The sequence below is a fragment of the Pan troglodytes genome, chromosome 7 (genome assembly GCF_028858775.2).
Source record: "Pan troglodytes isolate AG18354 chromosome 7, NHGRI_mPanTro3-v2.0_pri, whole genome shotgun sequence".
Classification (NCBI taxonomy): domain Eukaryota; kingdom Metazoa; phylum Chordata; class Mammalia; order Primates; family Hominidae; genus Pan; species Pan troglodytes.
Window position 1 is genome coordinate 38530667 of NC_072405.2, and position 27867 is coordinate 38558533.

A 27867-nucleotide genomic window follows, 5' to 3' on the forward strand; every position below is an offset into this window, starting at 1 on the left:
CCCAACCCTGCCAGGCTCTCCAATCGCATGTGTAATTATCGCTCTACCCAGGCGGTGGTGTCGATCTCCGCTCCAATTGGGGCCGTACCATGGCGGAGAAGACTCAAAAGAGGTGGGTCTGCTGCTTGAGAAAAGCCTTTTCTCAGCTTTCCGTAGGGGTGGAACCTGTTCCTGGTCGCCAATGGTGGCGACTCAGAAGGTGTTTCATCCTGGGCCTTCGGGCTGAAGGTACCTCAAGCCCAGACCTGGCGTCCACTGAGGGAGGGGGCGACGGAGTGGGGGCGGGGAGGGTTGCGAAGGGACGCGGAGTCGCTGCCTGAAAGGTTTTTGTTCCTGTCTGGCGGTCCCTCCCCACATGCGCCTGCGCAGAGGGGGTCTCCCGGCCGGGAGGGCGGGGTGGGGGGGGCTGTGAGGGGAGGGTGACGTCAGCTTTTTCCTGGGGGAGGCCGGCTCCCTTCTCCCGCATAATCGGCGGTGCTTGGCGCCGCTGTACCCCACGGCTTGGCGCTGAATTCTCTGCTGCATGTTGCGAGACCCCCACGCCAGTGCTGGCCGCACCCCAGGCCCTTCCTGTCTCTGGAGGGTGGGGTGTGTAAAGGGATTTACGGTCGCTGTCAAAAGGGGGGCCGCGCCTGGACTTGAAATGTGACACACACACACACACACATTATATAGATGCAAGGAGTACATGCGCAGATTTGTTGCATAGATATATTGCGTAATGGTGAAGTTGGCTTCTAGTGTACTTACCACCCAAATAGTGAACATTGTATCAGATGGGTAATTTTTCAGCCCTCAAACCCCTCCTACCCTCGCTGCTTTTAGAGTCCCCAGTGTCTGTTATTTCCCTCTTTATGTTTATGTGTACTCATTTTAGCTCCCACTTAAAAGTGAGAACATGTGCATTTGATTTTATTTCTGAGTTATCGCGTAAGGTAATGGCCTCCAGTTCCATCCATGTTGTTGCAAAAGACATGATTCCTTTCTTTTTTATGGCTCTGTAGTAGTCCATCGTATAGATACACCACATTTCCTTTATCCAATCGTCCGTTGATGAACTCTTAGGTTGATTCCATACTTTGGTATTGTGAATAGTACAGTGATAGTCATAGGAGTGCAGTTGTCTTTTTAATACACTGGTTTCCTTTGAGTAGATCCTGGGTCGAATGGTAGTTCCATTTGGATTGGTAGCTCTATATGGATTGCTGGGTCCAATGGTACTTGTCTTTAGTCCTTTGAGAAATCACCATACTATTTTCAATAGATGAACTAATTTATATTCCCACCAATAGTGTATAAGCTTAGAACTGTGACATTTTTTGCCAGGCGTGGAGTGGACAAGCTCCTTTGTAAACATGTGGGGACAGGAGGTTTGGCTTCTTCTCCGGTAGTCTTCATTGCTGGGGGCTGTTGGTGGCTGTTGGTGGCTGGGATGAGACAAGTGCATAAGTAAAGCCATTTCGAACAGCAGCAGTGTTGAGCTCCCTCTACTGACTATTTTTGACAAAGAAAACTGACATTGTTTCTGGTGCCATAAATTAAAATGTAGATTTTTCTTCCATTTAAGTAGATACTCTGTAATCTTTTTTCATAAGCTAAAGAGGAACAGATGTACTATAAATATTATGTGCAGTAGATAGCAGTAGATTGTAGCTTACAGTGAAGATTAAGGTATTGTTGACTTGTTACTTTTACAGATCTGAGGTTAAGTCTTGCCCTCCCATCTGCCGGCTCACCTCTCTGCTCCCACCACTCCGAGATACAGAGGGGTCCTTGCAGAGATATCGGGACCACGTTTTAGTTGGCCTAGTGGCCTGCCCCACTGAGAAGTGTGCTGATTGTGACGCAAGCATTACCTGGGATCTCTCCCTTGGGCGTAAAACTGAAGGCAGGGGGCATTTGTGAGTCTCTCCTACTCTCAGTTGCCCTGGACAAATTCAGTGTTAGATAATGCTCTTTTCATAATGAGAAGGAAGCTGAGGAAATGGAAAATTGCAATGAGAAATAAGGTCTAAAACAAGAGACATTTTATAGAGGCTAATTTATTTGACCAGGGCTTAATAAAATTGCATATTTTAACAAAAAAACCCACTTTAAATGAAAAGTATCAGAGAAATGACATTTACAGATGGTGATACATTCAAGGACAGTGTCGCTCATTTATCATGGAAAAACATCTGGAGTGACAGGATGTTTCCAGAAAACTTTCAACTAGAAGACAGATGACTGATTTCAGGACAGTGATGCCCCAGGAATGAACTCTGCTCCAAGAAATTTCTAGTCTCTGAATTTCAGTTTTTTCTTCTATAATATGAGAGGGTTAGACCAGGTGATTTTCTTCTAATCTTACTAAAATCTTTCTTTCTTCTCCAATACAGCAGGAGGGCTACATATTTTCTGTTGTTTCAGTAGATTGACTTTTTTTTTTTTTTTTTTTTTGAGACAGAGTCGCTCAGGCTGGAGTGCAGTGAAAGCTTTGCACCATGCCTGGTTCCTTTTTTTTTTTTTTTTTTTTTTTTGAGACGGAGTCTCACTCTGTTGCCTAGGCTGGAGTGCAGTGGCACAATCTCAGCTCACTGCAACCTTTGCCTCCTGGGTTCAAGTGATCATCCTGCCTCAGTCTCCAGAGTAGCTGGGACTATAGGCACCCACCACCACACCTGGCTAAGTTTTGTATTTTTAGTAGAGACGGGGTTTCACCATGTTGGCCAGGCTGATCTCGAACTCCTGACCTCAAGGAATCTGCCCACCTCGGCCTCCCAAAGTGGTAGGATTACAGGCATGAGCCACTGCACCTGGCCCAGATTGACTCTTGACAGGCTGTATCACCCAGAAGGACCATTGGTAGGATTTCATTGACTTACGCCTGGTAAAAAGTCAGAGCCTGACAAAATGATGGAAACAGCTGGAGCTGTGTCTATTCTCAAAACCATTTCTTGAAGATAGACTCGGGGATTATTAGTTTTTTCTATTTGATACTTTTTTTTGTTTGTTTACTTAGAGCTTTAAAAATTCATGGCGATGTGAAGGTTTGTCCACCCTAATTTGTGGAAGAAAAATTTGTGTATGTCTTCTTTTTTTTTTTAGTTCATCACACCAGTAGGGAAGTTGGTACAATCTTAAAAATAGTTTTCGGCTGAGGCGGGCGGATCACGAGGTCAGGAGTTCGAGACCACGGTGAAACCCCGTCTCTACTAAAAAAAAAATACAAAAAATTAGCCGGGCGTGGTGGCGGGCGCCTGTAGTCCCAGCTACTCGGAGAGGCTGAGGCAGGAGAATGGCGTGAACCCGGGAGGCGGAGTTTGCAGTGAGCCGAGGTCGAGCCACTGCACTCCAGCCTGGGTGACAAAGCGAGACTCCGTCTCAAAAAAAAAAAAAAAAAAAAAAAAAAGTTTTCGTCTTACTTTGCATGTATATTGGGGAATACTTGGGGGGAAGATTCTGGCATAGAAATGATGGAGAGACATGTTAATGAAAGAATCTTTACCCTTCTGACTCTCAGAGCTGTATTTTTAGAACTCTCTTATGAGCTTCAGAATCTGTATTTTCAGTCGCTTATTGGGTATATCTGGTGACCATTCCATAGATACCTCAGACTGAGTTTATCCAAAATTTAGCCAAATGACTTTTTTCTCTGAAATCTACCCCTCCTCCTATAGGCTATTCTCAGATGGTGCCATTAGTTTTCCAGATCAGAAACCTAGAGGCTTTGACCTTGCTCCCTAGCTCCAGACTTTTGATTAGTTTTCTTTTCTTTTTTTTTTTTTTTTTTTTTTTTTTTTGAGACAGGGTTTCACTCCGTCACCCAGGCTGGAGTGCAGTGGTGCGATCTCAGCTCACTGCAACCTCTACCTCCTGGGCTCAAGCGATCCTCCCGCCTCAGCCCCCCAAGTAGCTGGGAAGTACAGGTGTAAGCCACCATACCTGGCTAATTTTTGTATTTTTTGTAGAGATGGGGTTTTACCATGTGACCCAGGCTGATTTTGGTTGTTTTTCTGGCATAAGTGAAGCAGAGTCACAGCAGCTGATTTTGAGCCCTGGAATTTGAGCTTCCCTCTCCATCAGGAATCATCCCTTCCCAGGAAGGGGACAAGATGGCACCAGTTTCCTTATTTCACTCCATGCCCCTCACCCCCATCCTTCTGTAGTTGATATGGTTTGGCTGTGTCCCCACCCAAATCTCATTTTGAATTGTAGTTCCCATAATTCCCACATGTTGTGGGAGGGACCAGGTGGAGATAATTGAATCATGGGAGCCGTTTCCCCCATCCTGTTCTCATGATAGTGAGTTAGTTCTCATGAGATCTAATGGTTTTATAAGGGGCTTCCCCCTTCACTGGGCACTCATTCTCTTCCCTGCCACCATGTGAAGAAGGACGTGTTTGCTTCCCCTTCTGCCATGGTTGTAGGTTTCCTGAGGCCTCCCCAGACATGCTAAACTGTGAGTCAATTAAACCTCTTTCCTTTATAAATTACCCAGTCTCAGGTATGTCTCTATTAGCAGTGTGAGAACAGACCAATACACTAGTCAAACTTACTTCCCCTGCACAGAGAAGAAAGCAAATATAGTTTGTTCTTTACATCCATGGGTTCCACATCCATGGATTCAACCAACCTCAGATCGAAAATAGGAAAAAAAAATTGTGTCTGTAAACAATACAGTATAATTATTTACATAGCATTTACATTGTATTAGGTATTGTAAATTATCTAGAAATGACAAAGTATGAGAAGATGTGTATAGGTTTTATGCAAACACTGCAGCATTTTATATCAGAGACTTGAACATCCGAGGACTGGTCCTGGAACCAATCTCCCACAGATACTGGATACTGAGGGATGCGACTGTACGCACTTTGTGGTCCATGGGGCCTGTAACAAGGAATGGGAAATACCTATCTTCAATGTTGCCTAGAAACCAGATTTTTATTAAATGTGTTTGTTGCCAAGTCTTGTTTCTATTTCCTAGACATACCTGCAGCTTCTCCTATGTGCTACCAGTGCATTTGATATGGTTTGGCCCTGTGTCCCCATCATATCTCATCTTGAATTATAATGCCCACCTGTTGAGGGAGGGACCCGTAATCCAAGTGATTGGATTATGGGAGTGGTTCCCCCATGCTGTTCTTGTGAAACCTGATGGTTTTATAAATGGTAGTTTTTCCTGCGCTCACACTGTCTCTCTGTCCTGCTGCCTTGTGAAGAAGGTGTCTGCTTCCCCTTTACCTTCCGCCATGATTGTAAGTTTCCTGAGGCCTCCCCAGTCATGTGGAACTGTGAGTCAATTAAACCTCTTTCCTTTATAAATTACCCATTCTCAGGGAAGTTCTGTAGAGCAGTGTGAAAATGGACTAATACAGCATTTCAGGCCTGCATTATCTCTGTAGGATTAGACCAACTGCCTCCCTGACCCCCACCACCACCAAGTACTTCTTCATACAAGTGTCAATTATCTGCATACCATTTGGTGACATTGTTGGCTTGGGAATAGGAATCCTTCAGCGACTTCTTGCCTACAGGTGCAAATTCAAATCCCTGGTCATGGTGTACAAGCTTATTCATGGGCTGGTCCTGCTTTTCCTCCCAGCCTTACCTGCTCCCTTTCTCTTCATGACTTTTGTGCTTCTTCTCATTCAGTGATGTCCAACCTGGGAGGGGGGAAGAGGTTTTTACTTTGTTACTTACCAGTCTTTGCTTAGATGTATGCATATGGTATTTAAAAATAGATAGAATAGATAAAATTGTGTTTTAATTTTTTTTTTTTTTTTTTTGAGACAGAGTCTCACTCTGTCGCCCAGGCTGGAGTGCAGTGGCGCAGTCTCGGTTCACTGCAAGCTCCACCTCCCGGATTCACACCATTCTCCTGCCTCAGCCTCCCGAGTAGCTGGGACTACAGGCACCCGCCACCACGCCCAGCTAATTTTTTGTATTTTTAGTAGAGACGGGGTTTCACCGTGTTAGCCAGGATGGTCTCGATCTCCTAACCTCGCAATCTGCCCGCCTTGGCCTCCCAAAGTGCTGGGATTACAGGTGTGAGCCACCACGCTCGGCCTTAATATTTTTACATAAGCGTTCTTGCACAAACATTTACACTTTTCTTTTCTTTTCTTTCTGAGATGGAGTCTCGCTCAGTCACCCAGGCTGGAGTGCGGTGGCGCTACCTCGGCTCACTGCAAGCTCCGCCTCCTGGGTTCATGCCATTCTCCTGCCTCAGCCTCCCCAGTAGCTGGGACTATAGGCCACCACCATGCCTGGCTAATTTTTGTATTTTTAGTAGAGACGGGGTTTTGCCATGTTGGCCAGGCTGGTTGGTCTCAAACTCCTGACCTCAAGTGATCCACCCGCCTTGGCCTCCCAAAGTCCTGGCATTACAGGTGTGAGCCACCATGCCCAGCCCAAAACTATTGTATTTCTGTATACTGTAACAACTGGAAATCAAAATTTTGAAAAATCCAAACAAAATTACAAAGACAAAATATCTCAAATGTTAGTGTTATTTCATAGTAGCTGAGAGCAGATTTAACACCATGAATGTCATTGCCATTTAGAAAAATTCTTTTATTAATGAAAAGAAGTTTCCTAATAACTATCACTGTAATGGAGAAGTCATTTGATGTACTTCCTCATGTCAGCTCATGGTTCAGCTAGGGTCAGTGTTTACATACAGCTTTATCAAACAAAAGATAACAGCAGAATATAAAAAAGCATCAATAAGTTATATGGAAATTATTAGAGTCTTTTGAAGAATTTGTACTACAATTTATATTACTTGGTAAAAAGTTTCTCATATATATGTATGTATATATATATATATGAGAGTAAACAGAAATATTTGTAAATTATAAATTTCTAAGTTAGTATTACCTTGCTGGTTGTTAAATAGTTTGAATGTGTATTTTTTCTTCCTACCTTTACAAAAATAATGGCATATTACATACTGTCCATTTTCTCACTTCACTTTTTTTTACTTTTAACAATATAGCTTGGAGATCATTCCATATTTTTTTTTTTAAGAGATGAGGTCGCCGGGCACGGTGGCTTATGCCTATAATCCCAGCACTTTGGGAGGCTGAGGCGGGCGGATCACCTGAGGTCGGGATTTCGAGACCAGCCTCACCAACCTGAAGAAACCCCGTCTCTACTAAAAATACAAAATTAGCCAGGTGTGGTGGCACATGCCTGTAATCCCAGCTACTAGGGAGGCTGAGGCAGGAGAATTGCTTGAACCTGGGAGGCGGAGGTTGCAGTGAGCCAAGATGGTGCCATTGCACTCCAGCCTGGGCAACAAGAGTGAAACTCTTTGTCTCAAAAAAAAAAAAAAAAAAAAAAAAGATGAGGTCTCACTATGTTGCCCAGGCTGGTCTTGAATTCCTGGGCTTAAGCAGTTCTCCTTCCTTGGCCTCCCAGAGTGCTGGGATTACAGGTGTGAGCCACTGTGCTCAGCCATTCCAAAATCTTGACAAGGGATTATTCATTCTTTTTGATGGCCATGTAATAGTCCATAATGTGCCATAATTTATTAACTAATCTTCCACTGATGAATATCTAGGTTGTTTTCAGCTTTTTGTTGTTTAGAAACGTGCTGGTATTAAAAGAAAAGATTCAAAACTTTTCTCAAGTGTTTTAGCACATGTGATTTGGGATGATGGACAATATACCAATTGAAAAATTTATAATCTATTAAAACCTTACCCTCTTACCATTGACTTTCCATTTTTCCATCTTTTTTTTTTTTTTTTCCTGAGACAGAGTTTCACTCTTGTTGCCCATGCTTGAGTGCAATGGCGCGATCTCGGCTCACTGCAAACTGTGTCTCCCGAGTTCAAGTGATTCTCCTGCCTCAGCCTCCCAAGTAGCTGGGATTACAGGTGCTCGCCACCATGCCTGGCTAATTTTGTATTTTTAGTAGAGATGGGGTTTCTTCATGTTGGTAAGGCTGGTGTTGAACTCCTGACCTCAGGTGATCCGCCCACCTCGGCCTCCCAAAGTGCTAGGATTACAGGCGTGAGCCACTGCGCCTGGCCTTTTTTTCCATCATTTTTTAAACCTTGTTTTCATTACAATGTCACAGTAGCTCCTCCAACAGTATGTTTAATCTTACCCCTGGTAAATGTTACCTTTTTCTTGCTACAGTGTGAAGATTGCTCCTGGAGCAGTTGTATGTGTAGAAAGTGAAATCAGAGGAGATGTAACTATCGGTAAGAAATAGTTTATTTACTGTTTTTCAAGAATTGATGTGATTTAATCTATTTTAGTGTTTTACAATTAGATACCGTCTTCCATGTTTATTTCACTGATGTCCTAGTTTTATTGACAAAATAATGCATTTTCTTCTATGTGTTTAAATTTCTAAAAGAATGTAGTGTGATGGAGGCTGTGTTTAAACTCCTATCTGAAATACTAATGAGGCTGTATAACAAAGTCATTCATGTATTTAAGAGAGATCTGTTGTGTACCTGCGATGTGCCAGGCACTGTGCTAGTGCTAGAGACACGTCAGTAAGCACAGCAGACAAAGGTGCTGCCTTTGTGGAGCTTCGTGGAGAGCGTGGGCCATGGAGTCAACAGACCTGGGCTACTCTGCTGCTTGCTCCTTTCTTGCTGGGTTACTTTGGACATATTACTTAACCTCTCTAACCTTGATTTTTTTTCCCATCTATATAATTGTGTGTATCAGGATCAGGTTCGGCTGCATGTAGGGGTGGCTTACACCTGCAGAGGTTTATTCTCTCATATAAAAAGTTTCAAGGTGAGTAATGGAGGGCTGATCGGTTGATTGTCCAGCATGGAGCTCCGGCCCTGCAGGCCAGGAAGTGATGGCTAGAGCACCAAGCATCATCTTGGATGAGAAAGGGGAGGCGTGGAAGCAAAAGGGCATGTGTTCCAGCTGTGAGTCAGCTCCCTTTAAACAGCCTTCCTGAAAGTTCCACACGACCCTTCTCTGTGTGTCTCATGGCTAAGACAATCTCATGGACACATCAAGCTGCCAGGGAGTTTGGGAGTTGTAGTCTTAGCTGTTTGCATTGCAGCCGCTAATGAGATCAGGGTTCTATTACAAGGAAAAAGAGGAGAAGAGATATTGGATGGCAATGAGCAACTTTCATAACATGCAAAATAGTAGTATCTACCTCCTAGGTTTCTTGAAAGAGAACGTGAAAATTGTGAGTAGTAAGCTGTCAATAAATATTTGCTGTTAACGCTGTCAGATCTTCTCAGTGTAGCCTTGCCAGAGTTCAAGTCCAACATTTTACTTACGTGAACTTGACTAAGTTCCTCAAACATTTTACTCTGTTCTTTTAACTGGGGTTTACCTGGATATGGTGCCCTTGTAGTTTTATTGGTGTGAGCTCATTCTTACCAGCAGCCGCATGTCACCTGTATGCTACCAGACTAAAGTGTTCAGTGAACTATTACACTTTCAGAGAGGAAATACACTTTATTTCCTTAAATGAACAGTTTCTTTAATGAAAAAAAAAACCCTGTAACGTCATTTTTTTTTTTCCAAAAAAAATCTAAGCCTCCAAACAATTTAGGCATCTTGTCTTATAAAACCAGTGGAGATTGTGCCAGTATTATGGAACATTGTTAAGAATTTGCCAGGTTAGGACGGGCATGGTGGCTCACGCCTGTAATCCCAGCACTTTGTGAGGCTGAGGCGGGCGGATCACATGAGGTCAGGAGTTCAAGACCAGCCTCAACATGGAGAAACCCCATCACTACTAAAAATACAAAATTAGCCGGGCATGGTGGTGCATGCCTGTAATCCCAGCTACTCGGGAGGCTGAGGCAGGACAATTGCTTGAACCTGGGAGGCAGAGGTTGCGGTGAACCGAGATCGCGCCGTTGCACTCCAGCCTGGGCAACAAGAGCGAAACTCCTTCTCAAAAAAAAAAAAAAAAAAAGAATTTGCCAGGTCGGTTGATTTAATTATTTCTTTTCAGTGCTGTGGTAACTCTTTGTCTTTTGTATTACCTAAACCGCTTGCAAAGTGTTTATGAAGCAAAATGAGGAAAGTCATGTTTTTTAATTTTTTACAATCTCTACTGCAGACTGGGACCACATATTTATCAAAATGCTCCTCTGTGTTCTTTTTACTCATCATTTTACTGCATTATAATTGTGGCTATCATCATGATATTCTAGGAATAATACCTTATAGTAGTTTGCAATGCATTCTTCAGTTAGAAGGAAAGTAAGACTGAAGTGATGTAATTAATTATGTAGATTTTCCCTGGCATTTCTACTTCTTCCCCATTTTACATTTTTTCTTTTTTTTTTAAATGTTACAATGTTTACAATTTACAATGTTACAACAACCCCGTTTTGGTTTTTTTTTTTCTTTCTTTTTTTTTTTTTTTGAGACAGGGTCTCGCTATTTTGCCAGGCTAGTCTTAAACTCCTGGGCTCAAGCGATCCTCCTGCCTCAGCTTCCCAAAGTGCTGGGATTACAGGAGTGAGCCATCACACCTGGCCCAACAACAACCCCATTTTAAATAAGTATATAATGTCTACTATAAGATAGGTATGTAGATAGTATAGATACATCTGCAGGCATAAATATACACAGGCATTATGTGGTTGGGGGGGTATGTATTTCAGATTTGAAATAACATCTTTTGCAGAAGCTTTTCTGAGCTGTAAAGGCATTATCCTGTGCAAGGAAGGTAGCTGCCAGTGATTAGTGGACCACTGCCTAGGACTGAGTTTTAGGGGTATCAGGGATCAGTATTCACTTTCCTGTTTCTCTCTCTGGTTTTCACTACATTGTGGTCCTCCCCCTTCTTTAACCCTCTTATGTTCCTACCTTCCCTACATGTTGAAATTATTTAAGGAAGTACAGGCTGGATGCCGTGGCTCATGGCTATAATCCTAGCACTTTGGGAGGCTGAGGTTGGGAGGATCACTTTAGCTCAAGAGTTCAAGACGAGTGTGGAAAATATAGTGGGACCAGAAAGAAAGAGAAAAAGAGAGAGAGAGGAAGGGAGGGAGGGAGGGAAGAAAGGAAGGAAGGGAGGAAGGAAAGGAAGGAAGGAAAAGAGACAGAAAGAAGGAGAGGAAAGGGAGGGAGGGAGGAGAGGAAGGAAGGGAGAGAGAAGGAAAGAGAAAGAAGGAAAGAAGAAAGGAAAGGAAGAGAAAGAAGGAAAGAAGAAAGGAAAGGAAGAGAAAGGGAAGGAAGGAAGGAGAAAAAAGAAAAATTAGCAGAAGGAAGGGAGGGAGGTAGGAAGGGAAAAATTAGCTGCATGTGGTGGCGCATGCCTGTAGTCCCAGCTACTTGAGAGGGCTCAGTGAGCTATAATTGCACCACTGTACTCCAGCCTGGATGACAGTGTGAGACCCTGTCTCAAAAAAAAAAAAAATTACATAAGGAAGTGCATTGTTTAAATCTACTTTCCTTTTAGTTTGTTTGTTTAGAACCAAGGTCTTGTTCTGTTGGGCAGGCTGGAGCGCACCAGTGTGATCATGGCTCACTGCAGTGTCGAACCCCTGCACTCAAGTGATTTTCCCACCTCAGCCTCCCAAGTAGCTAGGTCTACAGTGACGCACCACCACACCTGGCTAATTTTTGTATTTTTGCCCAGGCTGATCTCAAACTCCTGGCCTGAGTTGATCCTCCTGCCTTGGCCTACCAAAGTGCTGGGATTACAGGTGTGAGTCATTGCTCTTGGCCCTTCAGCTAGTTTTTGACCACTAGCTGGTAGTGCACAATTCTGATAGTTAAAATGACATTTTAACACAGATTTTCTTTCTTTATTTATTTCTTTTTTTTTTTGAGACAGAGTCTCGCTGTCTTGCCCAGGCTGGAGTGCAGTGGTGTGATCTCAGCTCACTGCAACCTTCACCTCCTGGGTTCAAGCGATTCTTGTGTCTCAGCCTCCCAAGTAGCCAGAATTACAGGCATGTGCCACCACACTTGGCTAATTTTTTTGTATTTTTAGTAGAGACAGGGTTTCACCATGTTGGTCAGGCTGATCTCAAACTCCTAACCTCAAATGATCCACCCTCCTCGGCCTCCCAAAGTTAGCACAGATGATAACATAAGAAGTGGTAATACATTTTTAAGGAAAGAAATCTCTAGCGATTTAAAGTTTATCACAGCAGACAGCCTCCAAGTGAATACTTGTTATATTTACTTTGACCCAGTGTTTCTAAACAAGAAAATTTTTGCTCAAATACTGAGGAGAAAAAACTCAATTTTAAAAGTTAAGGAAAATATGAGGAAAAATGAAGGTTCAGAAGAGTTATATAGTTACCCATGGTTCTGTCTTCTACAATTCTTGTCTCATTTTTGTTATGTATGTTTCTTATCTTCAACTGTATAATATGGGAATTTTCCAGAATTAGTAATTAGATAATCATTTTTGTCATTGTTATATTTGGTATAAAATGTCTCAAGTCTTTTGGCTTCTATTAATTCATTTTTCTGATGTAATGCATCAGATTAAAAAGCTCCTGGGAGATATAATTATAAAAGCAAAGAGTGGAGATAAGTCATCTGATTACAACTCTCCCCACCCTGCTTTATTTTTCATTTTAGGGCTTTTATTGTTGTTTTTACTTAGTTTATCTGAGTTAAGTAGCAATAAACTGTTGTTTAATTCATAGATTTTTTTCAGGATGTTTTGTGTAATTTTCCATCTTCTAGTCATGTATACTTTTACAAATTATTCCATTCTGAAATATTTCAGGAAGAAAGTAATGTTTTCCTTTGCTATGTTTCAGGCTAATGGAACTTTAAACCCGATCTGTTTTCCTAGAAAAGCAGGTATTTGTTTTTTCAGAGAAACTAGCTGGATGCTTGGAAGTATGGTCCTTAACCAGAAACCCTATGACTTGAAGCTCTGCTGGAGCCTGACCCCCTTATTCAAGGCTGTTCAGAGACAGAGCTTGGGAAAAGTAACAGCCCTCTTGTTAATTATAATTTGGGTAAATAAGGTTTCATAGCATCAAGCCTATTTTTAGTTAGTCTGCCTTAATTCATGGCCCATGAATTATTTCCTGTAAATCTTTACTTTGAGAGCTGAAAACATTTCTGAAAGGTACCTTGAAGCACCGTCCCGTGGTCCATTACAGGGCGAGAGGCCGGGACAGAACTTGGTCAGGACATCAGTATGTGAAGGCGGAACTCGGCTCAGTGGAAATGTTTTGTGCTGGAAGCACTTTGTCCCACTTACTTAGTCTCTCTAGGAGAGTTTTAATATGGACCAAAAGCCTCCCTTTCATTGCAGCAGTCTTTTTCAGTAAGGCAGAACAGTGGCTTTGACTTGAGAAATTATCACCTATAAAGCACTCTTACAGGTACTTCAGCTTACAGTTCAAGAAAATTGTTTAGTTGTCAAAAAAACAGAGCTTAAGGCCTTTTGAATTATTTATTGACAAATGGAAATGTACACAAAGATTGCTTTCTGTGGCAAAGATAGACAGGAAAAGTGTCCTTTACCAGGGAAATGGAAATTGGATGCAAGGAATATCTTTCTGGCTATGTGGCACCAAGCCCAGCCAACCATTTAGAAAAATAATTCATCAGCCAGTAAGGCAGTTCCAACTCTAGACACATCCAAACAAGCAGATAAGCCAAATAGGGCTTCAGCACATTTAGTAAGAAAATACACAAACTACCCCGCCAGAAGGAGCGCCAGGGTTCACAGCAGGCTTTCAATGTTTTCCGTGGTGACAGATTTTTATTTTTAAAGCACTTTAACCTCAAGACCCTTAAACTTTATGTTGAATTCAGACCTGATCTAGGTGTAATAAAAGTGCTCATGGCATCAGAAAAGCATGAAGTGAACCGTGGCCACGTTTCAGTGTGCTGTTTCTTATGGTGCTTGAGTTGCTGGGCTCTGGGCTCTGTGCTGCCCAACCTCCATCAATAGACCACGCAGACAAAGCAGAATTATCCACATCATTCACGGAAATCACAGCCTTCCTTTAAGAAGTTCACCAGGCCAGAGGCGGTGGCTCACGCCTTTAATCCTAGCACTTTGGGAGGCCGAGTCGAGCGGATTTCCTGAGCTCAAGAGTTTGAGACCAGCCTGGGCAACACGGTGAAACCCCGTCTCTACTAAAATACAAAAAATTAGCTGGGCGTGGTGGTGGGCTCCTGTAGTCCCAGCTACTCGGGAAGCTGAGGCAGGAGAATTGCTTGAACCTGGGAGGCGGAGGTTGCAGTGAGCTGAGATGGTGCCGCTGCACTCCAGCCAGGACGACAGAGCGAGACTCCGTATCCAAAAAAAAAAAAAGTTCACCAAACCAAAATCTAGCGGTTATGTATCCTGAAGTACGCTTATGCTAACTACTTCAGTCTGTGCCCAGAAAAGACCCGCAAGAAGTTGAGAGAAGCTATTTGATGAGTTATTGCCCGTGACATTTGCTGTCACCTCACAATTTAAAGCTGATGATTTCTCAAACTTTTATTTCAGCCTCTTAACACTGGGACCTGTAGTTTGGCAATGCTGCCAGCAGGTGGAGGTGGTGTCTAAATCACTGGTCTCACCTAAATGCAGCGGTGCTTTCTCTCCCTCTCTGGACACAGCCCTCAGATTTCTAACCAGGCATTTTCCAGTTACTTGTTTAATAATTATTAATAATGATAAAGACAGTAATAACAATAATAAAATAAAATACCTGCTTAAAATAGCTTACATATTATTTTTTAAATATTGTGCAAGACATCTTATGGGACTTGGGGTTATTTTATTTTATTTTTTTTGAAACAGAGTCTCACTTTGTCACCCAGGCTGGAGTGCAGTGGCGCAGTCTCGGCTCACTGCAACCTCTGCCTCCCGGGTTCAGGTGACCCTCCTGCCTCAGCCTCCCAAGTAGCTAGGATTACAGATGCCCACCACAATGCCCGGCTAATTTTTGTGTTTTAGTAGAGATGGGGTTTCGCCATGTTGCCCGGTCTCGAACTCCTGTGCTCAAGTGATCCACCTGCCTCGGTCTCCCAAAGTGCTGGGATTACAGATGTGAGCTACCACACCTGGCCTATTTTAATTTTTAAAAATGTGTGCTTCTGGTATCTTCTGTGAAAAAAAATTTTAAAAATTTTTAAAAAGTGTGCTTATTTGTTTGAGTTCTTTATATAAGAAACTTGTATTACTTAGTCATTTTTGAAAGGGAAAAATGAAACTGTCACTTGTTTTCATAAGTTTTAAAGAAACACACAGGTCCCAGGGGTATCCTTGTCTTGTCAAGAACTACAGCTTGATGACCGGCAGAATATCTAGTGTCTCTGGCTACTTATCTAGCAGTGGCAGAGGATCTGCTTTCTGTAACAGATATGATGATCACTTCCTCCTATCTTTTTTTTTTCCCCTCAGAGACAGTGTCTTGCTCTGTCGCCCAGGCTAGAGTACAGTGGTACAATCATTGTTCCCTGTAGCCTCGAACCCCTGGACTCAAGCAATCCTCCCACCTCAGCCTCCCACGTAGTTGGGACCACAAGTGCACCCCACCATAACTGGCCAATTTTTTTTATATTTTTCATTTTGTAGAGAAGGGGGTCTGACTCATTGCCCTGGCTGGTCTGGAACTCGTGGCCTTAAGTAGTCCTCCCACCTCAGTCGCCTGAAGTGCTGGGATTACAGGTGTGAGCCATTGTGCTCAGCCCCATATCTAAGATTTTTAAAGCTAGTTATGGAAAATACTTTCATTAATCTTTTTACTGTCTGATCATGTGGTGTGGAATTTTTCCCCTTGGCTAACAGGAGGTATTACCCTGATACCTGAGTAGAGGTGCAAAGTGGTTCTTTTTCTTCTGTGTCCCAGACCAGAATTATTTTGCTTACTATGAAAAAGTTGTGCATTAGCTCTTAGTAGTAAATAGTGATAAATCTCCCATTTTTTAAGAACCATGGTCCAGACCCCACAATCCCTCTTTCAAACATTTCATATAATCCACATTTCAGCCCAATGAAGTAGGTTACAGATCTCTTCTTTCTGTAGATGAGAAAACAAGCCTCTGTGAGAGTAAGCACATCACCTTTAGTGATAGAGTCCGGTGTCTAGACTCTCTAGACAAGGGGGGTGGGGCTGGCTGGGGTTTTGATTACAAAGAACCTAAAAGAGGCAGATTGTGTCCTGTTATCATAGAATATTTTGACGTAAAATATAAACCTGGTATGGTGCAAACTACAAATTTCAGTTGGTTCCCACAGCTGGAAGCCTTACAATTTCTCCTTTAAAAGAAATCCACTGCTCATTTCCCTGTTGTTTAGGATCACAGCCCTGAAAGTTGTGATGTCTAAATGCCATTATTAAGGGACCTGTGAAATAAATTATGGTATATTAATATAAAATGAGATACTTTTCAGCCATTAAAAAGAATATCTATCTAGATATACTTACATGGAAAAATTACCATGAAGTAAGCAAATTGCAGAAGAATAAGTAATATTTCTTGGTGTGAAAGAAGTGTGTGCTTGAAATGCATATTTTTCTCCAAATTGTATTTATTTTTAAACTTTTTAATGAGATATAGTTTATATGGAGTGATATTTACAAATTTTTTTTTTTTTTGAGATGGAGTCTCGGCTCTGTCACCCAGGCTGGGGTGCAGTCATGTGATCTTGGCTCACGGCACCTTCCACCTTCCAGGTTCAAGCGATCCTCCCACCTCAGCCTCCTGAGTAGCTGGGACCACAGGTGTGCACCACCATGCCTGGCTAATTTTTTTGTATTTTTCGTAGAGACAAGGTTTCACCATGTTAGCTAGGCTGGTCTCAAACTCCTGACCTCAAGTGATCCACCCGCTTCAGCCTCCCAAAGTGCTGGGATTACAGGCATGAGCCACCGCCCCCAGCAATATTTACATATCTTAAGTGTACAGTGGAGCTTACGTCTGGAATAATATACTCCAAACTTTTAAGAATAGTTAACTATTTTTTTGTAATTTTTTGTAATGATCATGTTATTATATATATATATCTATGTGAATATGTGTGTATATATGCATATATATTTTTTGTTTGTTTTAAAGAAAAGGTTAGATGTACACAGTTATACTCATGTTCAACTTGAGAAGCTTCCCAGGGATCTCAGAGATCCATCCCATCTTCTATCCTGAGATCTTCCATCCTGAATAGGAGAATATGCCTGGGAAATTTTACTTTAACAGCTGAAGATTTGGAAAGCCAGAAGTGACTGAGAGGTCAAGGCCACTCTTGTTATTTCTTACCAGACTGTGCGTTCTGATAAGAAATGTTGGGATGTTGGACTGAGCACCCTGTTTTAGGCCCCCACCCTCATTATCAGCCCCCAGCAATTCCTCATCAGGAAAAAGAATAGGCATTCCTGAGGTTCTCTCCAATTCTCTGGGCACCAGAAACACCTCCTTATTTATTTGAGTACATTTGTGAATGAGTGTATATTAAGCATTCCCAGTTTTCAAGATAACAAGTTCAAAAGAACAAAAATAACATGTATTTATTTTTGTTGCCCCATAACATATAGTGAGGCATCTCAGCTGTCACAGGCAGATAATAATTATGAATTGACAATTTATATAATTAGGTGGGGCACAGTGGCTCACACCTGTAATCCCAGCATTTTGGGAGGCTGAGGCAGGAGGATTTCTTGAGGCCAAGTGTTCAAGACCAGCCTGGGCAACATAGTGAGACCCCATCTCTAAAAGTTAGCTGGATGTGGTGGCATGTGCCTGTAGTTCCAGTGATTCAGGAGGCTGAGGCAGGAGGATTGCTTGAGCCCAGGAATTGAAGGCTGGAGGGAGTTATGATCACACTACTACACTCCAGCCTGGGTGACAGAATGAGACCCTGTCTCTTAAAAAAAAAAAAAAAAAAAAAAAGTTTACACAATTGAATACTGAATTTCTTGGACAGTGTCACTTTCCTAATCCCCCACCCCCTCTATCAACACTTCTGTCCACCCTCCCTTACTTTCAGAGTTAGTTACTTCATCTGCACTTGTTTACCCATAAAAATTGCCTTGGTATTGAGGGGTACGTGGGATGGATATTGGAGAGAGGCTAAAGCAGGCTATGTTTTCTCATCAGTGGTTTCATTATCACCAGAACCCTCAGCCTGTGGTAGATAAAGCTGGGAGGGAGTGTGTTAGCATTCCAGGCCCAAGGCGGGGTAGACCGTGCTGGTGAAGTGGGAGTAATGAGGGCCCTGGCTGTTCCCTTCAATTCGAGACTGGAGGCGTCGCCTCAGGGCTCCCCACGCCAAAGTCCTAGGACTCCAGCGATCACCTTTGGGTCCTTCTGCTGCCTCCCTTTAACCTTTTCAGCTTTCACTTGTTTAAATCATATCCTGGGCCAGACAGCAGAAGCTGTGCCACCTTTCAGTAGGTGTGCTCATAACAGGGACACTGACAGAGGAACAAAGCTGTTAGATCCCATAATTTCTGACTTCTGTCCACCCATATTTCTCCTTTTTTTTTTTTTTTTTTTTTTTGAAACAGGGTCTTGCTCTGTCACCCAGGCTGGAGTACAGTGGCATGATCTCAGCTCACTGCAGCCTTTGCTTCCTGGGTTCACATGATTCTCCTGCCTCAGCCTCCCAAGTAGCTGGGACTACAGGCGCACATACCATCATGCCTGGCTAATTTTAGTATTTTTTGGTAAAGATGGGGTTTCGCCATGTTGGTCAGGCTGGTCTCGATCTCCTGACCTTAAGCGATCTGCCCGCCTTGGCCTCCACATTTCTTCTCAATTATGTAATAAAAAGACTAATTCGGAGGTACACTCGCATAAGAAAGCAGAACAGCTTAAGCAAAGAGAGTGTTACCTTGCTGAGGGAAAAGAAGGAATTAATTTTTATTGCCACCTTTGTGTCACATGCTGTGTCTCCAGCATTATCGCCCCTAGCCCTTACAGCAACCCTGTGGGACTGGTGTTGTCATCACCTCTGTTTCACCGCTGAGATCACAGGAAGCTTCCGAGTGGAGGCTGAGCCAGAGCTGTCTGGCTCTAGTGCCTGGGCCATTCCACTCACATTGGCTTGCAACTTGGCCCTGACTACTGATGATAAAGCCTGGGAGATAGTATCTGTGAAGTACCTAGCTTGGTGCCTGGCACATACTTAGAAAATGTTCCTCCCAACAGCCTCACCCATCCTCAGTCACCTTCCACCCTTCTGTTGGAAGCATAGCCTCCACCAATAATTTCTTCTCAAACTATTTTTAACAGGACCTCGGACAGTGATCCACCCTAAAGCAAGAATTATTGCGGAAGCCGGGCCAATAGTGATTGGCGAAGGGAACCTAATAGAAGAACAGGCCCTTATCATAAATGCGTAAGACTCTTATACATACTGTGAACCAAGTACCATGGGTAACAGTTTTTCTTAATTTCAGCTGTCTGTAAGAACCTTTTCAGCTGACATCCAGGAGGCCTACTATTTTAGAGCTAGAGAAGCATTAAGGGTCTTTTTCAACATAAGTAAATGAGCAAACCAAATACCATATGAGGGAAAAGACTTGTCCAAGATGAGAGAGCTGAGTAGCTGCCTAGAATCTTTGACGCTCGGTCTGGTCATCTTCCCCTTACATGTGGCTATCTCACCCATTCCTTAAGCAAACATTTCCGGAGCACTTCAAGCCTCTAAGTGCTGTGCCCACCACCCTGCAGAGTTTTTTTTTTTGGATTTTTTGGTTGTAGCTGAAATGTTATTACTCATGCCTAAACACGTGAATTTAACTCAAATATATTTTTTCACATGTTTTGCACAGGTGACACCCAGAATTATAGTTGAAAAATGTGGAGTCCTAGAGGCAATTTTTAAACTGTAAAGATTAAAAAATAATAAAATACTAGAACATGTGCATGATCTGAGTGAACTAGACTGTAATACCTATGAATTTTTCATAAACATAAGTTCTTTCTAGATAAAATTTTGGAAGGAATTCAAGCTTATACCTAATTTATAGCAACCATGTATGGAATTTGTAAGAAAGACCTTGGGAAAATATTTAACTGTCAGAAAAAGACTGATTTAATGCTTACTTAGGATTTAAAATACATTTGGCACCTTCAGTGTAAGTCAATTAACAGCAACTATATTCTGCAGTAACTCAACTGTCAGAGATAAAGCACCATTTAAAAATGGCGTCCTCCTCTTAGAACACAAACATTTTATCTTCCAAATATTTCAACTAGCTAACTAATAGCAATAATTATTTTATGTGAATATCTGTTTATGTTTCACAATCCCAAATGATTATTAAGGGTGGAAAATTTTCAAGTTAGGCATGATTTTGGTTCTAATTAACAGCCTAAAAAGATAGCTAGCATCTTCTTTCCTTTGTTCTGGAGAAGACCCACTGGACTTTGAATTTAAAAAATAAAGTAGGCTGGGCTTGGTGCCTCACGCCTGTAATCCCAGCACTTTGGGAGGCCGAGGCGGGCAGATCACGAGGTCAGGAGTTCAAGACCAGCCTGACCAATATGGTGAAACCCCGTCTCTACTGAAAATACAAAAAAAAAATTAGCCGGGCGTGGTGGCACCCCACCTTGTAGTCCCAGCTACTTGGGAGGCTGAGGCAGGAGAATCGCTTGAAGCTGGGAGGTGGAGGTTGCAGTGAGCCAAGGTCGTGCCACTGCACTCCAGCTTGGGGGACACAGCAAGACTCCATCTCAAAAAAAATAAAAAATAAAAAAATCAAATAAATAAACTAAGGGAGGCTGTTCTTTTCTACACACCAATGACTTCTTCACTTTTCAGTAGCTCTCTTCACCTCAAAATCAAGCCTTCTCTAGCACACAGGATGAATGAATCACTTGAATTAAGAAATAACTTACATAGGCTGGGCGTGGTGGCTCATGTCTGTAATCCCAGCACTTGGGGAGGCCCTAGCTGGTGGATCACCTGAGATCAGTTCGAGACCAGCCTGGGCAACATGGTGAAACCCCATCTCCACAAAAATACAAAAATTAGCCAGGCCTAGTGGCACGTGCCTGTAGTCCCAGCTACTCGGGAGGCTGAGGCAGGAGAATCTCTTGAACCCAGGAGATGGAGGTTGCAGTGATCCAAGATGGTGCCACTGTACCAGCCTGGGTGATAGAGTGAGATTCCATATCAAAAAAAAAAAGAAAAAAAGAAATAACTTATATAGTCATGTCTTTTAAGCTTGATGTAGGTAAAATTGAAAGAATTAACCCAAATTCGAAAATGGGAAGAAAATTGCTTATTGTGTTATTGACTTTTTGGATGATTTGTTTCTTCTGTTTACAGTTACCCAGATAATATCACTCCTGACACTGAAGATCCAGAACCAAAACCTATGATCATTGGCACCAATAATGTGTTTGAAGTTGGCTGTTGTATCCTTTATAATAATCTACCATAAATAATTCCTGGCTCTCCTTTAGTACCTAAGTCTTCTCCTGTAGAAATTGTAAAATTGTCATAATTTATCTACCAAACATACTTACATTCACAATATATATTATAATTACATTTTTAAAAGTAGGTCATCCAGGCTGGGTGCGGTGGCTCATGCCTGTAATCCAAGCACTGTGGGAGGCCGAAGCTGGCAGATCACTTGAGGCCAGGAGTTCAAGACCAGCCTGGCCAACATGGTGAAACCCCATCTCTACTATTAAAAAAAAAATTGCAAGAATTAGCCGGGCACAGTGGTGCACGCCTGAAATTCCAGTTACTTGGGAGGCTGAGGCAAGAGAATCGCTTGAACTCGGGAGGCAGAGGTTGCAGTGAGCCAAGATTGTGCCACTGCACTCCAGCCTGGGTGACAGAGCAAGACTCCTTCTCAAAAGAGAATAAAAATAAAAATAAATAAAAGTAGGTCATCTAGCTCTTTGAACAGACTTCTTGAATAGTATATATTTTTAAAATGGTCCCTTCTGTTCCTGTAAATAAGTCAATAGAGTAAAGTAAGTATGCCGTTTTTAGACAAACGCAGACACACACATATCTTTAGCTCAGCACTTTGAAAGTAACCACTTCTTTTGCTGGTACTACAGCTTGTTGTCAGGTAGCAATGGCTGAGTGACAGTAAACATAGAAGCAGCAATGCTGGCTTCCTTCTTGATTCAAGAACCCCAGCTTTGTCAGTGTGGTTCCTCTGTAGTTTTAGGTAGACAATGCATTGTCTGATTCAAGAAAATGGTGTGTAGGGGTGAAAATATTCCATTATTCATGTGTTGTCTTTTTTTCCCTCTAGAATGTCTCCAGTTCTTTTGCTTAGTTTAGTACTCTAAAAAGATAGTAAAATCAGGGCAGGCACGGTGGTTCATGTCCGTAATCCCAGCATTTTGGGAGGCCAAGGCGGGCAGATCACCTGAGGTTGGGAGTTTGAGGCCAGCCTGACCAACGTGGAGAAACCCCGTCTCTACTAAAAATACAAAATTAGCCAGGCGTGATGGTACATGCCTGTAATCCCAGCTACTCGGGAGGCTGAGGCAGGAGAATCACTTGAACCCGGGAGGCGGAGATTGCGGTGAGCTGAGATCGCGCCATTGCACCCCAGCCTGGGCAATGAGCGAAATTCCGTCTCAAAAAGATTAAAAAAAAAAAAAAAAAAAAAAATAGTAAAATCTTATGGTGTCAGCAAAACGTACTATAGTAGAAAATATTTAGAAGGAAAAATCTAAATGTTCAATGATAGCAAGATATTTAAATAAATTGAACTATGAGCATAAAACCACTAGGACCATTAAGCAGTCATTTAAAATTATGTTTTTAAAGATTTTATTTTATTTTATCTTTTCTGAGACAGGCTCTTGCTCTGTCACCCAGGCTGGCATTGCAGTGGCACAATCATAGCTTACTGCAGCCTCAGCTCCCAGACTCAAGCAATCCTCCCATCTCAGCCTCCCAAGTAGCTGGAATTATAGGTGCACACCACCGTGCCCAGCTAATTTTATTTTTGGTAGAGATGGTGTCTCACTCTGTTGCCCAGGCTGGTCCTTGAACCCCTAGGCTCAAGCAATCCTCCCACCTTGGCTTCCCAGAGTGCTGGGGTTACAGATGTGAGCCACCCTGCCTGGCCTAAAGATTTTAATAGCGTGGAATAATGCTTGCAAGTTTAAGTGAACTGAATAAGCTATAAAAGTTTATACAGTTTGATTCCCACTTATATACAGGAAATTCTATATATTTATATAAAGATATATCAAACTTTTAACAGTGTTTAAGTGATTGGGTGATGGATAGTTTTAATTATCTTGAAACAATTATGAAAATATTTTACTCATAAAATCAGGGTATAAGGTGCTCATTTCTTTAAAAACACAAGTCATTTATTTATACCTAGAGATACTTATGTTTAAAGATTAAACCGTTACCACAGATTGCCCAGAGCAAAGAGTTCTGGCAAGGGTGAGCCTGCATGGCCCATCTGACACCCCTGTCCTCTGTCCCAGTGCAATATAAGTACATACTGTGTTAGTGGGGACTAAAGATGAACATATTTGTAGTATTTACCTAACTCTGGCTTACAGATTCCCAAGCCATGAAGATGGGAGATAATAATGTCATTGAATCAAAAGGTAAGCTACATTCAGAGTTTCATTGTCAAAGCAGTGACCTCTTTTCTCTTTGTGGTGTCCTGGGAAACAACCTAATAGAAACTGTGGCAAGGTGTTGTGCTTGGAAGTGGGCTACAATAGCTGGCGAACTAATTGTTTGCCACTAAGGAACCTAATCTGGTTATGTGGTTATCTGGTAATGTTAAATACATTAAATTTAAAATCAGCTATGTACAGGATTGAATTAAACCATAAACTTTAAATGAAAGATTTGGAAAAGATTTCTACTAAATACTAGTCTCTGAAATTTTAGTTGGTTAGTGTTGTTGTAGAATTAAAGGGGGGGAAAAATCAAAGTGTCTGTAGCAGTTGTTTTCTTTAATTTCAGGAATACTTTTCCCTAGCCAATCAGAAACAAATATCATGTGCTTGTAAGTGGGACCAGACAGGAGATTACCTAAAGTCACTGTCACTACTGGGAAGCAACTTCAAGAGCTTGTCCCACCAAGGTCCAGAAAAAACCTGAATGATGACAATTCTTTAGAATAGTGGGTTATCTTTCTTGGTCCTGAGTGGCATGAAAGAAAATGCTTCTTTTTTAAATAATAAAATTACACTTTTTGTTAATCTACTTAATGACTTTTATTTTAATTTGGATTATCAATTATCACTATTATCATCAGCATTTTCTGTTTATTTTATGCTTACTGTGTGTCAAACCTGTGCTCATCACTTTACATCTGTTACCACATTTATTCCTTAAACTGTGAAGTAGAGTGGCCTCTTTGTTTTATAGATGAACTTGAGCTTGGAGACTTTGCAGTGACTTTCCCAAGGTCACACAAATAGCAGCAGAGCTCCATTTTGAATTCATCTGACCCTGGCTTGTACTGCCTGCCTCTGTGTTGTCCATACAAACTCCAAACTGATGTATTTTCTTTAACTTTTTTCTTGAGGCCAGTTTACATTTTTATACCTAAATCACCTTAAGAAAAAAAGTGTTGGAATCATTTGATGTCTTAAGTTGCAGTTCTTTCTGTGTTTTTATTGCAGCATATGTTGGCAGAAATGTAATATTGACAAGTGGCTGCATCATTGGGGCTTGTTGCAACCTAAATACATTTGAAGTCATCCCTGAGAATACGGTGATCTATGGTGCAGACTGCCTTCGTCGGGTGCAGACTGAGCGACCGCAGGTACTAGAACCTCTCTTTAAAAAGAGTTCTATCTGCTGATTTTCCCAAAATACAATGTAATTGTCTTCATGAGGCAGCAGGTACACTATTTAAGAACGTAATTAAAATAAAACAAAAGATGCCAGGCTCAGTGACTCGTGCCTGGAATTCTAGCACTTTGGGAGGCCGAGGCAGGAGGATGACTTGAGGCCAGGAATTTAAGACCAGCCTGGGCAACATAGTGAGACTCTGTCTCTACAAAAACTAGAAAAACTAAGCCAGGTGTGGTGGGGCATGACTATAGTCCAGCTACTGAGGAGGCTGAGGTGGGAAGATAATTCTTGAGTGTGAGGTTACCATGAGCCATGATCATGCCACTGCACTCCAGCCTGAGCAACAGAGACCCCAACTCAAAAAATAAATAAATAAAAAGAAAACAATGAGAAACATCCCGAAAACCAGGATTTAATTGCAGTTCAATCCCTAAAACCAAGATTTAATTGCAGTTCAATTATTTAGTCTTTAGGTTAATATCAAAAATATATACAAGGATGACAATGACAAGTCAGTTATGAGAAAAGATCCAGAAATGTTACTCTTGGTCTCATGCATTGTCACTGACAATGCATAAACAAACCGTACAAGCCATATTGATTTACTCCTAAAATATCAGTCTTCAAGGTTAAGGAATGACCATACTACATTTATCCTGTGCCTCTAACTGGGGTGTGTCTATTTATTGCCATAGCTTCATAATAAACACAGCTTGTGAATAAGAAACTGTGTTTGGATATTTTCCTGGCTTGAGAAATTATCTCCTCCTAGAAATTCAGATCAAGAATAGTGTAGAGTACATATTTGGAGTTTAATATTAGAGTAGGAGATGAAAAAGATAGGGCATTTGGGCTTCCTTTGGACATAAGACATTTGTATTGCAGTTTCGAGCCTCATTGCTTGGCACATTCAATATATATTTCTTTAGTTACCTAGCCTCCTTTTCCTCCCACTAAAGAAAATAGTTTCAAGCACTGTGCGAGGCCAAGGCGGGCGGATCACTTGAGCCCAGGAAGGAGTTCAAGACCAGCCTGGGCAACATCATGAGACCCCATCTCTACAAAAAATAAAAAATAATTAGCTGGGCATGGTGGCATTCACCTGTAGTCCCAGCTACTTTGGAGGCTGAGGTGGGAGGATCGCTTGAGCCCAGGAGGTCAGGGCTGCAGTAAGCTCTGTTTGTACCACTGCACTCCAGCCTGGGAAAGAAAAAAAAAAAAAAAGAATAGTTTCAAGACATAACTTTGCCTCTGATTCTTAGCCATATTTTATCAGAAATCAAAACTCCAGTTCTTTTTGGGTTACTCTATTTCTGTAATGTTTGGCTTCATTATTATTATTATTGTTTTAAGCAAGTATTACTCTATAGACTAAAAAGGAAATAAGGTCAAATCCAGTCATTTGTTTTACTTTCTACATAACAGCAAAAATGACTGAAGAGTGGGAAATGAAGCTGGTGTTGGGGAAGGGAGATTAGAATTAAGTGAGCAAGAATATCTGAAGCTTTATATTTTATAATATGCCTAAATTTCACTAATCATAAGGATTATGTAGAGTTCTTTATTAAAAATAAAGATTCCCCAGACTTACTGAGTCACAGTGCTAGGGCAGGGGCCTAAAAAATCTATATTTTTCACAAGTACCGCAGTGAGTTTTACAATCAGGAAAATCTGGGCAGTACTGGTATATGAAGAGTGAAGATCAGACAGATGTATCCAACCAAGTACACCTCAGCTGTGTGGCTCTGTGGGTCACGTGGAAAACAAAATACTCTGGGTGTTTTACTTATGTGGTCTTCTGTAATCGGAACTTTTAACTTTTCAGAAGCCAGGGTGAAATCTACAAAAGCGAGTTTTAAAACTGATTTCTGTATATTTTTATATAAATATATAAAATCTGTTGGCTTTTTCTTGTAACCAAACTTAGTATATGTTCCTTATAAATTAAAAAAAAAAACAAGCAGGTAAGCAAAAATGAGTCAATGAAAAGCACCTGTAATTCCACAACTTATTAATAACCATTGCTACCTGGAACTTTTTTTTTTTTTCTTTGAGACAGGGTCTGGCTCTGTCACCCAGGCTGGAGTGCAGTGGTGTAATCATGGCTCACTGCAGCCTCAATCTCCTGGGCTCAAACAATCCACCTGCACCCCTGCCGCCCTGCTTCCACCTCAGCCTCCTGAGTAGCTATGACTACAGGGGTGTGCCACCACACACAGCTAATTTTTAAATTTTTTTAGTGACAAGATCTCCCTATGTTGCTCAGGCTGGTCTGGAACTCCTGGGCTCAAATCATCCTCCTGTCTGGGCCTCCCAAAGTGCTGAGATTACAGGCATGACCCACCACGCCTGGTTGCTGCGTGGTACTCTTGACTTTGCTTTCTGCCAGTCGGCCTTAATTACCTTATCTTTTTAGCCCCAGACACTACAGCTGGATTTCTTGATGAAAATCTTGCCAAATTACCACCACCTAAAGAAGACTATGAAAGGAAGCTCAACTCCAGTAAAGAACTAAGAACAGTGTATAACATGAAGATAACATTTTGTCTTTGACCACTGTCTTTTGAATGGGCCCACAGTGTTTATGTACTCTTAACAACTCACAGAATAATACATGTTCACTTTATTTTGTAAAATTGGGTTGAGAGGAAACTAATGGAGTTTCATTGTAACTGTCCTTTGTAATTTATATAAATGTATTATTTTCCTATATCCTTGGTTCTTTTCTGATAATTTACAGATTTAGCTTTTCTTTTGTTATATAAACTGCTAGCCACAAATTTTAGTTATGTCAAAGGCTACCCTTGACAAGAAAAGACATACTGTCATGTATTTATATTCTAGCATAGACTAAACTGAATAAAAATGCTGATAACAGGACCTTTAGTAAGCATACTTTAATCAGTTTTTCTCCTTGAATTAATCTTTTCTCTTAATTTTTATTATGTACTAGTTGTATTAAAGCTAATGTGTTTACTTTTTCCTCTTGTGGATTTGTAGCTGTTTAAAATTTCAGGTGAATTTCAGTAGCTATTGAATTAATTTAGACTTCACTTTGTTTTTAAGAAAAGTACAATTTTTTCTTTTTGGTAAAACAAAAGTAATCAGGGAAAGATGTTTTCAGTAGAATACAAATTAGTGGCATTCTTGGGTTTCTGAGGACAATGAAACTAAAAGAAATTTTGAAATTATAC

General features: G+C 41.5%; 1 protein-coding gene across 1 annotated transcript; it reads left to right on the forward strand.

Moving 5' to 3' along the window:
* On the forward strand, window positions 1-27654 carry DCTN6 (dynactin subunit 6). Its single transcript, XM_016959300.4, has 7 exons — window positions 1-112; window positions 8134-8198; window positions 19147-19252; window positions 21191-21279; window positions 23419-23466; window positions 24499-24641; window positions 27090-27654. Exons 1-7 carry the CDS (start codon window positions 90-92, stop codon window positions 27186-27188), a joined length of 573 nt encoding a protein of 190 aa, XP_016814789.2. The 5' UTR covers window positions 1-89; the 3' UTR covers window positions 27189-27654.
* The last annotated feature ends 213 nt before the right edge of the window (window positions 27655-27867 follow it).